A 13,185-nucleotide genomic window follows, 5' to 3' on the forward strand; every position below is an offset into this window, starting at 1 on the left:
GGATGGGGCCTACTTGATCATGGTGGATAAGCTTTTTGATGTGCTGTTGCAGTTGGTTTGCCAGTATTTTACTGAAGATTTTTGCATCTATGTTCATCATGGATATTGGCCTCAAGTTTCCTTTTCTTGCTGGGTCTCTGCAATGTTTTGGTATCAGGATGATGTTGGTCTCATAAAATGATTTGGGAAGGATTCCCTCTTTTTGGATTGTTTGGAATAGTTTCAGAAGGAATGGTACCAGCTCCTCTTTGTTTGACTGGTAGAATTTGGCTGTGAACCCATCTGGATCTGGGCTTTTTTTGGGTGGTAGGTTCTTAATTGCTGCCTCAACTTCTGCCCTTGTTATTGGTCTATTCAGGGTTTCCACTTCTTCCTGGTTTAAGCTTGGGAGGATGCAGGTGTCCAGGAATTTATCCATTTCTTCCAGGCTTACTAGTTTATGTGCATAGAGTTGTTTGTAATAATCTCTGATGATGGTTTGTGTTTCTGTGGAATCTGTGGTGATATCCCTTTTATCGTTTTTTATTGCATGTATTTGATTATTCTCTCTTTTCTTTTTTATTAATCTGGCTAGTGGTCTATTTTGTTGATCTTTTCAAAAAACCAGCTCCTGGATTTATTGATTTTTTTTTGAAGGGTTTTTTTGTGTCTCTATCTCCTTCAGTTCTGCTCTAATCTTAGTTATTTCTTGTCTTCTGCTAGGTTTTGAGTTTTTTTGCTCTTGCTCCTCTAGCTCTTTCAATTTTGATAATAGGGTGTCGATTTTAGATCTTTCCTTGCTTCCTCTGTGGGCATTTATTGCTATATATTTTCCTCTAGACACTGCTTTAAATGTATCCCAGAGATTTTGGTACGTTGTGTCTTCGTTCTTGTTGGTTTCAAAGAACATGTTTATTTCTGCCTTCATTTCATTTTTTATCCAGTCAAAATTCAAGAGCCAGTTGTTCAGTTTCCATGAAGCTGTGCAGTTCTGAGTTAGTTTCTGAACTCTGAGTTCTAACTTGATTGCAGTGTGGTCTGAGAGACTGTTTGTTACGATTTCCATTCTTTTGCATTTGCTGAGGAGTGATTTACTTCCAATTATGTGGTCAATTTTAGAGTAGGTGTGATGTGGTGCTGAGAAGAATGTATATTCTGTGGATTTGGGGTGGAGAGTTCTGTAAATGTCTATTAGGTTTGCTTGATCCAGGTTTGAGTTCAAGTCCTGGATATCCTTGTTAATTTTCTGTCTTGTCGATCTGTCTAATATTGACAATGGGGTGTTAATATCTCCCACTATTATTGTGTGGGAGTCTAAGTCTCTTTGTAAGTCATTAAGAACTTGCTTTATGTATCTGGGTGCTCCTGTATTGGGTACATATATACTTAGGATCGTTAGCTCTTCTTGTTGCATTGATCCTTTTGCCATTGTGTAATGTCCTTCTTTGTCTCTTTTGAGACAACTTTGTTGGTTTAAAGTCTATTTTATCAGAGATGAGAATTGCAACTCCTGCTTTTTTTTTTTTTCTCTCTCCATTTGCTTGGTAAATCTTCCTCCATCTCTTTATTTTGAGCCTTTGTGTATCCTTGCATGTGAGATGGGTTTCCTGGATCCAGCACACCAATGGGTTTTAGCTTTTTATCCAATTTGCCAGTCTGTGTCTTTTGTTTGGGACGTTTAGCCCATTTACATTTAGGGTTAACATTGTTATGTGTGAATTTGATCATGCCATTTTGATGCTAGCTGGCTGTTTTGCCCGTTAGTTGATGCAGTTTCTTCATTGTGTTGATGTTCTTTACCGTTAGGTATTTTTTTTTGAAGTGTCTGGTACTGATTGTTCCTTTCTATGTTTCGTGCTTCTATCAGGAGCTCTTGTAAAGCCGGCCTGGTGGTGATGAAATATCTGAGTAGTACTTAAAGGATTTTATTTCTCCTTCACATATGAAGCTTAGCTTGGCTGGATATGAAATTCCGGGTTGAAAGTTCTTTTCTTTAAGGATGTTGAATGTTGTCCCCCACTCTCTTCTGCCTTGTAGGGTTTCTGCTGAGAGGTCACCTGTGAGTCTGATGTGCTTCCCTTTGTGGGTAACCTGACCTTTCTCTCTGGCTGCCCTTAGCATTTTCTCCTTCATTTCAACCCTGGTGAATCTGATGATTATGTGCCTTGGGGTTGCTCTTCTTGAAGAATATCTTTGTGGTGGTCTCTGTATTTCCTGGACTTGAATATTGGCCTGCCTTGCTAGGTTGGGAAGTTTTCCTGGATGATATCCTGAAGAGTATTTTCCAGCTTGGATTCATTCTGTCTGTCACATTCAGGAACACCTGTTAAACATAGATTAGGTCTTTTCACATAGTCCCATATTTCTTGGAGACTTTGTTCATTCCTTTTTACCCTTTTTTCGCTAATCTTGTCTTTTCATTTTATTACATTGAGTTGATCTTCGACCTCTGATATCCTTTTTGCTTGGTCAATTTGGCTGTTGAAACGTGCATATGCTTCTTACAGTTTTCGTGTTGTGTTTTTCAGCTCCATCAATTCACTTATATTCCTCTCTAAGCTGTTTATTCTCCTTATCATTTCATCAAATCTTTTTTCAAGGTTCTTAGTTTCTTTACATTAGGTTAGAACATATTCTTTTAGCTCAGAGGAGTTTCTTATTACCTACCTTCTGAAGCCTGTTTCTGTCAATTCATCAAACTCCTTCTCCATCCAGCCTTGTTCCCTTGCTGGTGAGGAGTTGTGATCCCTTGGAGGAGGAGAGGCATTCTGGTTTTGGGTGTTTTCATCCTTTTTGCGCTGGTTTCTTTCCATATTTGTGGATTTATTCACCTGTCGTCTTTGTAGTTGTTGACTTTCAGATTGGGTCTCTGAGTGGATGTCCAGTTTGTTGATGATGAAGTTATTTCTTTCTGTTTCTTAGTTTTCCTTCTAACAGTCAGGCCCCTCTGCTATAGGACTGCTGAGGTCCACTCCACCCTGCTTGTCTGGGAATCGCCTGCAGCAGCTACAGAACAGTAAGGATTGCTGCCAGTTTCTTCTTCTGCTATCTTTGTCCCAGAAGGATACCCGCCAGATGTCAGTCTGAGCTCTCCTTTATGAGGTGACTCTTTGGATATATAGGGGTCAGGGAGCTGCTTAAGGAGACAGTCTGTCCTTTATAGGAGCTCAAGTGCTGCGCTTTGAGCACCGTTGTTCATTCAGAGCTGTTGGGCAGGTTTGTTTAAGTCTGCTGCAGCAGCACTCATAATTGCTTCCCCCCACCCCCCACCCCTGAGGTGCTCTCTCCCCGTGAGTTAAGGCTTTATTTATGAGTTTCTGTTGTGCTGTTGCCTTTTTTCAGGGCAGCCCTGCCCAGTGAGGAGGTAGCCTAGTCATAGTCTGCCTGCAGAGGCTTTGCTGAGCTGCTGTGGGTTCCGCCCAGCTGCCATGTGAACTTCCCTGCAATCCTATTTATACAGGTATAGTTAGAACTGCCCCAGCGATGGCCGCCCACCTCTATAATGGCAGACTCTCTCTGTAATGACGGGTTGCCTCAGCAATGGCAGACTGCCTCAGCAATGGCGGACTACCTCCGTAGTGGTGGACTGCCTCAGTAATGGTGGGCGCCTCTACCCCACAGAGCTGGACTGTCCCTGGTTCAGCTGTGCTTGCTGTGAAACTCTCAATCCAGAGCGTTTCAGATTGCTGTTTTTTTGTGGGGGTGGGACCAACCAAGCCTGATTACCTGGCTCCCTGCCTTAGACCCCCTTTTATTTTTTCCCTGTTGAACAGGCTACTCTGTCTCCCAGGTATTCCAGTCACCTGTTGAAAAGGCGCCGGGATCTGTGTGATTTCCCGTGTGGCGACCCACTGCACCAGCTCAAACAGCCAGGCTGAGATTCATGGTGCTTTTTTGCCCAGGAATATCCTGGCCTGGCTCCCTGTTTCAGTCCCCTTTTTTTATCAGTTCAATGGGCGACTCTGTCTCCCAGGAGCTCCAATCGCCAGCTAATATGGCTCCCAGGCACGTGTATTTTGTGCAGAGACCCACCGCACTGGCCAAAACATCCTTGGCCACGCTGGCAACCCGTGGGGCTCCTCCACCTTGGAATCTCCTGGTCTATGGGCAATAAAAATCCATCTCGAAATGTGGCATCCGCTCACCCTCTGTGCTTTTGCTGGGAGCTGCAATCCTGAGCTGCTCCTAATTGGCCATCTTGGATCCATCCTCGTGTTTGTCTTGTTAAGCCAGTCTCCCCATAGCTACTTACAGCTATGGGACCTTGGCAAAGTATCTCATTGCTCCAAGCCTCAGTTCATCACAGGTAAAATGAGGGTAACCATCATTTCCACCTCCTTGGATGGTCAGGAACATTCAGTCACAGAAAATTCCCAGTCTGGCCCATGGCAAGTGCTGGGTGCTTGCTAGCTATCCATTTGTTTTTGTGATGGGGACACAGGACGGGCCGCTAATGTGTGCTCATGGGCAGTTTGGGAGCATAAAGAATTTTACTTTTCTATCCCTCTGATCAAGCACCAGGTCCCATGATTCCTAATTGAGGGCAAACACCTCTGCCCTGGGTTGCTAGACAGGAGCAGGGAGGGAGAGCAAGTGTGAGTTGGGGAGGTGAGGTGGGTTCCTGGCAGTTCCTCCACCAGCCGCTTGTGCCCCAGTGCCCTCCACGCCCTTGTCTCTGCAGCTGTGCCAGGCTGCACCTCCTTACCCCATTCCACCTGCCTGCCCTCTCCCAGAGCTTCCTAACAACTTCTGTGACACCAGAGTCACCGCCCCCCCCCCCGCGTCTTCCAGAGCTCTCCTAGTTTTACGTTTATTTTATTACATTTCTGGGGTGTTGGGGTTGGGTTGGAGGGGAAGGCAGTCCATGTGCTCAGTTTACCCTCTCCACCTGACTTCTTAGCTGCCTGAGGCTCAGAGGGAGGCTGCTGGCGTCTGCTCTGTCTCTGAATTGTAGTCAGTGTGGAGAATCAGGAGCAGGACAAGAGTCTACCCTACAAAACAAACCTTCACATGACTTTCTCTGGGTCTCTGGTCCCTCCTCAGGCTTGAAGCTCTTTGTTCTTGGCCTTCCCCGGGAGGACTGAAGAGCCCTAGAAAGACAGATGCAAGTTCACAGAGAGGGCCCAGGGCAAGGTCCATGAGCTCAGTGTCAGCAGGCCCTGGTCACCAGGTCCATCATTGACAAACAGCAGGTCTGGCCTCCCTCCTTCATGAGGGAGACTCCAGAGCCCTGCAGTGAGGGCAGACTGAGCGCAGATGTATGTGCCAAGGCTGTGCGCACTAGCTCTCTTTCTGGGGCCAGGACAGAAGGCCAGCGTGAACCAGGTTAAACTACAGAGGTGCCTTTATGGAGCTGGAAAGTCCAGGGTTGGACTTTAGGCACAGCTACATCCAAGGGAACCTTCCCACTCATGTTTTTCCATGCTGGGCTGGGAGGGCAGTGGGGCCCCCAAGACAGACACCACCACTTGGAAGAGCTGGCTCCCCTTACCAGTAAGGTGTCTCCCTTTCCAGAGCATGGCCCTGACGCTTTGGCGAATCCTTTCCACTTGTCTGGGGACGTGGATTTTTTCTTGCTCAGAGATCAGCAGCGGAATAAGACCCTCTCCGTGAGTATCTGGGACAGCCACCAGCACCTCCAGGAGCTTCCCTGTTCCCACTGCTTCCTGGAGTGGCCATATTGTCTTTCTTAGAGGAGCACTTTCCTCAGGTCCTTCTCACTCCACAATAGTCAGTGGCTCAGGACTTTCTACAAAATCAGCTGGAAAGCCTACCTGGCTCAGGTCTCACAGCATCCCACTGTCTTCCCCTGTCTCTTACCACTCTTCCTGGGACTTAGGTAGACATCTTGGGCTGCCGTGGCCGCAGCCTCAGCCACCTTGCTGCTGCTTCCACTGTTGCCTGCGTGAAACACCATCCCCTCCTGACACTCTCCTGGTCCTCCCAGACCCAGCTCAGCCTTTACAGGCCCTCTCCCGTCCCACAAGCAATCCCTACTGCTCAGGCCTTGTGCCCTCCCTCTGGCTGGACCCCCTGCAGGTCAGATCCACACACACAGTCACCCACGGCATGCACACACATGCTTCTCCAGGTGCCTCGGGTCCCTGGGCCAGCCCCGACCCCACCCCTGCCCCATCTTCACCTCAGCCTGTCCTCTTGATTTCCAGCCCTGAGAGTTGTGAGCCCTGAGTGGGACCACCGCCTCCTGCCGCCAGCATGCCTGAGCAAGCATGGGCACACAGCCCTGCCCCATGTGCCAGGTGTGGCGGCCTTCCCAGAGTCACACCTGTGCTGCCCCACAGCCTCCAGCCACCTCCCCCTGACTCAGGGCTCAGCATCCCTGAGATTCCTCACAGCCATGGTTCCCCAGGCAGCAACGGCCACACTGGCATCTGCGGGGCATGGGTGGAGATGTACAGGCCTCAGCCCTGCCCAGGCCTCCACATCAGAGACCAGGCCCTTCAGCCCTAAGCCAGTGGGCTGTGATTCCCAGACCAGCTGAGACCCAGAGATTCTGACCCATGCCTTGGCCACCCTGCTATATCTTCTCCAAAGAGGCGTTTGGTTTTCCTCTACACTCAAGCCCAGCCCTAGCTCAGGGCCTCCTGAGTCTCACCCAACACACTCTCTCCACCATATCCAGCAGGGTCACCAAACCCCAACTTCACCCACCCAACGGGGTCACCAAACCCACACCCCCTGTCACTCAACAGGGTCACCAAACCACACCCTCCCCTACCCAGCAGGGTCCCCCACTCACACCCTCCCCCTCCCAACGGGGTCCCCCTCAGTCTGGCCCTGCCCTTAGTCAGCTGCCCAATGTCTTCTAAAGGCCATCTTGTATCCTGAGAATCTAGTGGGTCACATTTTCCTGACTGCAGTGGCCAGGATGTGCACTCTAGGGGCCTCAGGCTGGACCCATTTGCCTGGGTTCTTAGATGCTGTTTGTGTACCTGGCAGGTGCCAGCAGGAAATAGAAGTGACCGTAGAAAGTCTACATAAAGAGACTCCCAGGGCGGGCACAGAAAAGAGGGGGGAGAACTGGCAGGGGATGTCACCACCCTGAGAACTGGACAGCAGGAGGGATGCGGGGCGGGGGGATGGGGAGGTAAGTCCAGCCATCCCGGCTGGGCGAGAAGCCACCTCCGGGCCACAGGAGCTGGAGTAGGGTGGAGAACAGGTGGAGAGGGCCACCAACGGCGACCTTCAGGCTACAGGCGACCTACTACACAGCCGCAGTCTTCGAGAACCCCAGAGCCTCTAGGTTCCCTTCCCCTGGGTTGGTCATCAGAATATACCGCTCTCAGTTAAATGTGAATTTCAGATAAAATGAGACATCTTTTCGGGTGAGTGTGGCTCTTCTGTGGATCTGGAGTGCTCATCTGACCGTGCAGTCTGTGTTTGTCCTGAGGACTCCGCCTGGCGCCCTTCTCTGGGCAAATGGCCTCCCTGACAGCTGCCCTGCCCGCTTGGCTCTCAGCCCCGGGCAGCTGCCTGCGTCCAGGCCCCCCGCATCTCCGCAGGCATCTTCCCGCGCCTGCAAACCTGCCTCCCCGGCCTCGGGCCCGCCCACCCCTTGGAGTGGGGAACCGCGCAGGGAGGCAGCGGGGCAGGTTGAAGAGCCTGGGTTCCGCCCAACCTGGCCCGACGCCCCCAGGAGCGACAGCAGCAGAAGAAGCTACGAGTGCACGAGAAGATGACCTACTCCTCTAAAGTGTCGGCTAAGCACACGAGCCTGCGGAGGCAGCTGCAGCTAGAGGACGAGCAGGAGGACCTGCAGGCGCATACCGAGGCCGAGCGTCTGCGCGCCCTCGGCGACTACATGGCCTGGAAGCTCAGCTTGACCAAAGGTGCGCCCCTCTGGCGCAGGGTGGGGGTGGGGGGCCAGTGGTGCCCCACATCCCCAGCGCATGGGGCGTGCCTGGAACCTCCGTGCCACTCGCCTTGCGCAGATGGGAAGTGCTTTTCAAGTGTTTCGGAAAGGCCGGCCTTTTCTGTGTTTGGCCCCTTCTGGGGGGTACCAAAGGTCTATTCCAGGATTGCAAACCTAAGAGCTGTTCAGTCCTAATAGGGTAGTTCCCCACCTTATCCTGGGTTTCTCTTCCCTTGGCTTTAGTTACCGGAGCTGAAAGTAGGTGAGTACAACACATACTAACTTTTATTACAGTATATTGTTTTGATTGTTCTATTTTTATTAGTAGTCACTGTTGTTTATCTCTTACTGTGCCTAATTCATAAGTAATGCAGCTTCATCATAGGTAGCTATATATGTAGGAAGAAACCTAGGATAGGGTTCAGGCATGTCCTGGAGGTCTTGGAACACATGGCCCTGGATAGGGGAGGCTGCTGTGTTGAGTGGTTCGGAATGTGGGCAGCACGCAGTGGCCAGAGGCTGCACAGTATACAAGTGTGGACGGCTTAACTTCCTAAGAAGGAGAATGGAGCTGGAGCTAGCTTTCCTGGCTTTGGCGGCGGCAGAAGCTGCAGCATTTCACAGCTTTGTGGTCATACCTAGGTCACTGGAGCCCTTTGCAGCTCAGTTTCCTTTCCTGGCTGACAACAGTATCAGCCTCATGGACTGTGGGGGTTAAATGTATACTAATACATTGGCAGTAGTAGGAAAGAACTATGTATGTGTGTGAGCGTTGGAAATCTTAAGTACTGAATATGTATTAATATTCTATCAACCCAGATGATGAAGTATATTACAAAGTGAGAAGCGGTGGAACCAGAGAGTCCTGGCACACAGAGGATTAGAGGTGTACCATGTGACTCTGAAACACACAAGGGCCTCCAGCCTCCACCTGGGTAGCTGAACCTTGAGCTTGCGGGGTTGTTTCGGCCCCATAGTTGGAGGGGCAGGCCAGGGAATGGGGGTAGACAGGGAGACGGCATGGCCCATTCTTGTTCCTGCCTCCACCCTCATTCCTAAGACCTGGAGGAGAGGCAAGAGACTGGGGGGGCAGGACTGTGACTCCTAGTGAGGAACTGGGTCTCCTGCAGGGTAGGACATCTCCGTGGCTACCCAGGGAGGCCCAGCCAGAGCCTCTGCCTGGATCTGGACTCTGGGAACAGCTCTTGTACCAGCCAAACAGGGCTCTGCTCCTGGAGAGGAAAGGGTGTGAGAGGCAGGGCCAGAGAGCCCCATGGCTTCCAGGTCCTTTCCACAGCTCCCAAGTCAGGGAGCGCCTAGAACTTCCACTCCAGAAAGGCCAGAGAAAGGGGCCCCCATGGCCCTTGGCCCCAGCATGCTCTCCTAAATGTTATCCAGACGTCCACTTCGACTTCCTCCTGCCTGGTTTAAACCCTGGCAATGTAGACGCAGCCTCTGCCCAGTTTGCTTGGGGGGCTTAGGGTGCCCCAAGTCACAATTTTGCCTCCCCATTTTTCTCTCCTCATCTGCATTCGGGCCCTGGTTAGGAGGCCTGTGACTATTATGTCCAGCTGGGTGAAATTTCCCGGGTGAGGGGTCCAGAGCCTCATTGCAAGTGAGAATAGTGCTACAGCAAGAGAGGCCCAAGTCAGACACATTAAGGGCTTCCCACCCGGCCGGCCTCCAGCCATGTTAATTGTAATATTTCAGGAAGAAACTTCTCTCCTTTTGTGGAGACAGAGGACAAGTACACTACCTTCCACGGTCCTGGTAGTCACCTGGGTGTGGACGCAGAGCAGTGCCCAGCAGCTGGCGGAAGGCTCCTTTGCAGACCTGCCGGGCCTCTCCTCAGACTGGGCTTCCTGCTCCTGCTCACCTCCCCCTTCTTCCTGCAGAAAAGAACTTGAAGCCTGAGAACATGTGCGGCTACATTAAGCAGAAGCGGCAGCTGTTCCTCCTCCAGGTAGGCTCTGCAGCCCCCAAAGCGAGGGATGCCAGCAGGGGCTGTCCTGGGACAGGCACCATGACCCCGCTCTGCTGGCCCTCAGTATGCCCTGGATGTCAAGCGGAAGGAGATCCAGTGGCTGGAGCTGCTGCTGACCAAGGAGGAGTCCAGGCTGGAGCGGGCCGAGAAGTCCCTGGAGAAGGACGCCGTCTTATTCGACGAGTTCCTCAGAGAGAACGACCGCAGCTCGGTGCAGGCCATGAAAGCGTGAGCCCGCAGGCCCAAGGGGCTGGCTGGGCAACGCTGTACCCCCATTGTCCCTGAGCCTGTGCACACCCACCCATCCACCCCCTCACCCAGCCTCTGCCCGCAGACCCTGCAACTCCCGTGGAAGCACCAGGGCCGGTCAGGTGTCAAAGGCAGGGGACACTATGGGCAAAAGGCTTAACTGTGTGGCTCTCCAGCCCTGTCTGGAGCCACGGCCAGTCCCGAGGCCTGTGGGCGGTGTGCTCACTTCTCTTTAATAGGCTGCCACTGGCCCCCTGCCCCCACACCCCCAACCCCTAGGGCTGAGAAGGAGACCAAAGCCAAGATGGAGAAGATCCTCGAGATCCGAGACCTCACCACCCAGATTGTTAATATCAAAAGGTGAGGTCAGAGGGCATGCTGGCTATGGGTTGGCCCACCTTCTGGTCACTCAGTCATTTTGCCTAGCCAAAGGGAGCATACCATCATGCCAATCTCATGGCTTTACCTCCCAGGGACTCAGTGCTCCCAGGAGGCTGTTGCCCATTTATAGATGAGGGGACTGAAACTAAGATTCAGTGACTCCCATGGCTTCCACTTGGAGATGGGCGGCTTGGCTCAAAGGCTTGCCTGGCAATAGCCTAAGAGAGGTGTAGTCTCCAGGGTGGAGAGGAACTCGCAAGTCACAGAGGGCCATGACTCTGGGTCGTTGCAGGGTGGATGCCCTTCTTCCAGCATGTGGCATTCCTGCACATTTTCTCCAGGAAAACAAGGAGCCCACCCACAGAGGCTTGGCCAGAACAAAGGGGTGGCCCTGGCATGGTGACCTCACTGTGGCAGAGGTTGACCTCCTCCTTCCCCACGGTGTAGTGAGATCTCCAGATTTGAAGACACTCTGCAGCAATACAAGGTCTACAAGGATTTCCTATACAAGCTGTCGCCCAAGGAGTGGCTTGAAGAACAGGAGAAGAAACGCTTGTCTCTCAAAAAGGCCAAGGAGGTCTCCGAGGCTTCCAAGGAAGAGAGCAGTGTTAACACCACACCAGGGGACAAAGGTAGCAGAAAAGAGAATGCAGGTTCCCAGATGGGCTCTGCCAGTGGCCCTGCAGGCATCTGGGCCACGTGGCGTCGCAGAAGCTTAACTGCAGCTGAGGCCATCAGGTCTCCCTTTTGCTTCCTGCAGGACCAGGGATCAAGGGCAAGGCAAGCTTCGTGTCTCCCAAAGGTGAGCTGCCGCCCCCAGCCTGAGGAACCCAGCTCTGTCCCCCACAGGGCTCAGAAACCATTCCTCTGCTTTCTTCAGAGGTTCAGGGCACAAAGAAGCCCTGGAAGTTTCTGCAGGTGATGCGGCTGGGGCGGAGCCTGTCTTTCCTGAGCAGCCCCCAGCAAGGCAGCCAGCCCAGTGAGTCCAGCGGCGGGGACTCCAGAGGGTGAGTGGGCTCGGGTGGTTGGGAGAGGCTGGGGCCTAGCAGAAAGCCCTCCCTTGTGGTGCCCAGGTGTAGTCAGGTCAGAGTGCCACAGAAAAGAAAGTGTGTTACTCACAGTCCCCACTCCACACAGGGCCACACGGGAATGCCCCAGGTCAGCCAGGAGGCAGAGTGAGTGGGGCCCGTGGGCAGGCATCTCCATTGTGGTTCCCATGGGAATTAATGGTGAGGTGAGTGAGCAGGTGTAGGGCTGATTTGTTTTTGAATAATTTCGGGCTCTTGGACACAGGCTGGCCCCTGCTTGTCTGGTCCTGGCCCTGGGGGATAGGTCCTGAGTGTGGACAGTGGACTGGGTGGTTTGCATTTGAAAGGTGAGCTGAGGGCAAGCTCAGAGCCCAAGGCGAGTCATTTCCTGTCTCCATGGATTGGTCGACCCTGAGAGAGGCGGTCTCTCCAGGCTCGGCAAGGCCACAGGTGTCAAAGCATCAGAACACAGAATATCAAAGTCACAGTCACTACATGGGTGGAGTGGTCTCATATGGTTTTCAGGACATCTTCCTGATGAGAAATCTGAATACATTGCATACTTATTGGCTGCTCAGATGTCATTTTTTGTGAAGTATCCGATTTTTGAACATTTTTGTTGGATCATTAGCCTGGTTCTTATGGTTACCTATGGTTCTCTGTGTGTTCTGGGGACCAGCCTGGTGTGGAAAGTGTGGTACACATATCTTCTTCCAGTTTGTATCTTGCCTTATTTCTGTTTTAATATTGTCTTTTGAAGAATAGGAATTATTAATGTTAATGAAGTCAAATTTACTAATTTTTTATTTTATAATTGGTGAATTTGGGGCCCTGCTTAAGAAGTATTTCCCAACAGCATAGTCACTAGAACATTTCCTGTTTTCTTATTTTTTTTTAATTGCATTTTAGGTTTTGGGGTACATGTGAAGAACATGCAAGATTGTTGCATAGGTACATACATGGCAGTGTGATTTTGTGCATTCCTCCCCATCACCTAAATCTGGCATTTTTCCCCATGCTCTCTCTCCCCAGCTCCCCAGCCCCCACTGTCCCTCTCCTATTTCCCCCAACTGACCCCAGTGTGTGATGCTCCCCTCCCTGTGTCCATGTGTTCTCATTGTTCAACACCCACCTATGAGTGAGAACATGCGGCGTTTGATTTTCTGTTCTGTGTCAGTTTCCTGAGAATAATGGTTTCCAGGTTCATCCATGTCCCTACAAAGGACACGACCTCATCGTTTTTTATGGCTGCATAGTATTCCATGGTATATATGCGCCACATTTTCCCTGTCCAGTTTGTCATCGATGGGCATTTGGGCTGGTTCCAGGTCTTTGCTATTGTAAACAGTGCTGCAATGAACATTCGTGTGCATGTGTCCTTATAGTAGAACGATTTATAATCCTTTGGATATATACCCAGTAATGGGATTGCTGGGTCAAATGGAATTTCTATTTCTAGGTCCTTGAGGAATCGCCACACTGTCTTCCACAATGGTTGAACTAATTGACACTCCCACTAACAGTATAAAAGTGTTCCTATTTCTCCACATCCTCTCCAGCATCTGTTGTCTCCAGATTTTTTAATGATTACCATTCTAACTGGCGTGAGATGGTATCTCAATGTAGTTTTGATTTGCATATCTCGACCAGTGATGATGAGCATTTTTTCATATGTTTGTTGGCCTCATGTA

The 13,185-nt window shown here is 51.1% G+C and overlaps 1 protein-coding gene across 1 annotated transcript; it reads left to right on the forward strand.

Annotated features, from left to right (window-relative positions):
- The first annotated feature begins 4,898 nt into the window (after window positions 1-4,898).
- Window positions 4,899-12,412, forward strand: LOC116546858 (cilia- and flagella-associated protein 100-like). Its single transcript, XM_032272986.1, has 8 exons — window positions 4,899-5,588; window positions 7,637-7,829; window positions 9,748-9,815; window positions 9,901-10,064; window positions 10,365-10,445; window positions 10,914-11,098; window positions 11,227-11,268; window positions 11,347-12,412. The coding sequence occupies exons 1-8, from the start codon at window positions 5,391-5,393 to the stop codon at window positions 11,475-11,477; spliced, it is 1,062 nt and encodes a 353-aa protein (XP_032128877.1). The 5' UTR covers window positions 4,899-5,390; the 3' UTR covers window positions 11,478-12,412.
- The last annotated feature ends 773 nt before the right edge of the window (window positions 12,413-13,185 follow it).

The sequence above is a fragment of the Sapajus apella genome, unplaced genomic scaffold (genome assembly GCF_009761245.1).
Source record: "Sapajus apella isolate SASKATOON/1434 unplaced genomic scaffold, GSC_monkey_1.0 scaffold1535, whole genome shotgun sequence".
Lineage (NCBI taxonomy): Eukaryota > Metazoa > Chordata > Mammalia > Primates > Cebidae > Sapajus > Sapajus apella.

What these genes read in the sequence shown, in the direction of transcription:
- LOC116546858 (XM_032272986.1), top strand. Translation starts at nt 5,391, where the DNA reads ATGTTTTTCCATGCTGGGCTGGGAGGGCAGTGGGGCCCCCAAGACAGA. An exon ending in AGCGGAATAAGACCCTCTCC is followed by an intron (nt 5,589 to 7,636) that starts GTGAGTATCTGG and finishes CGACGCCCCCAG; the next exon opens with GAGCGACAGCAGCAGAAGAA. An exon ending in CAGATTGTTAATATCAAAAG is followed by an intron (nt 10,446 to 10,913) that starts GTGAGGTCAGAG and finishes CCCACGGTGTAG; the next exon opens with TGAGATCTCCAGATTTGAAG.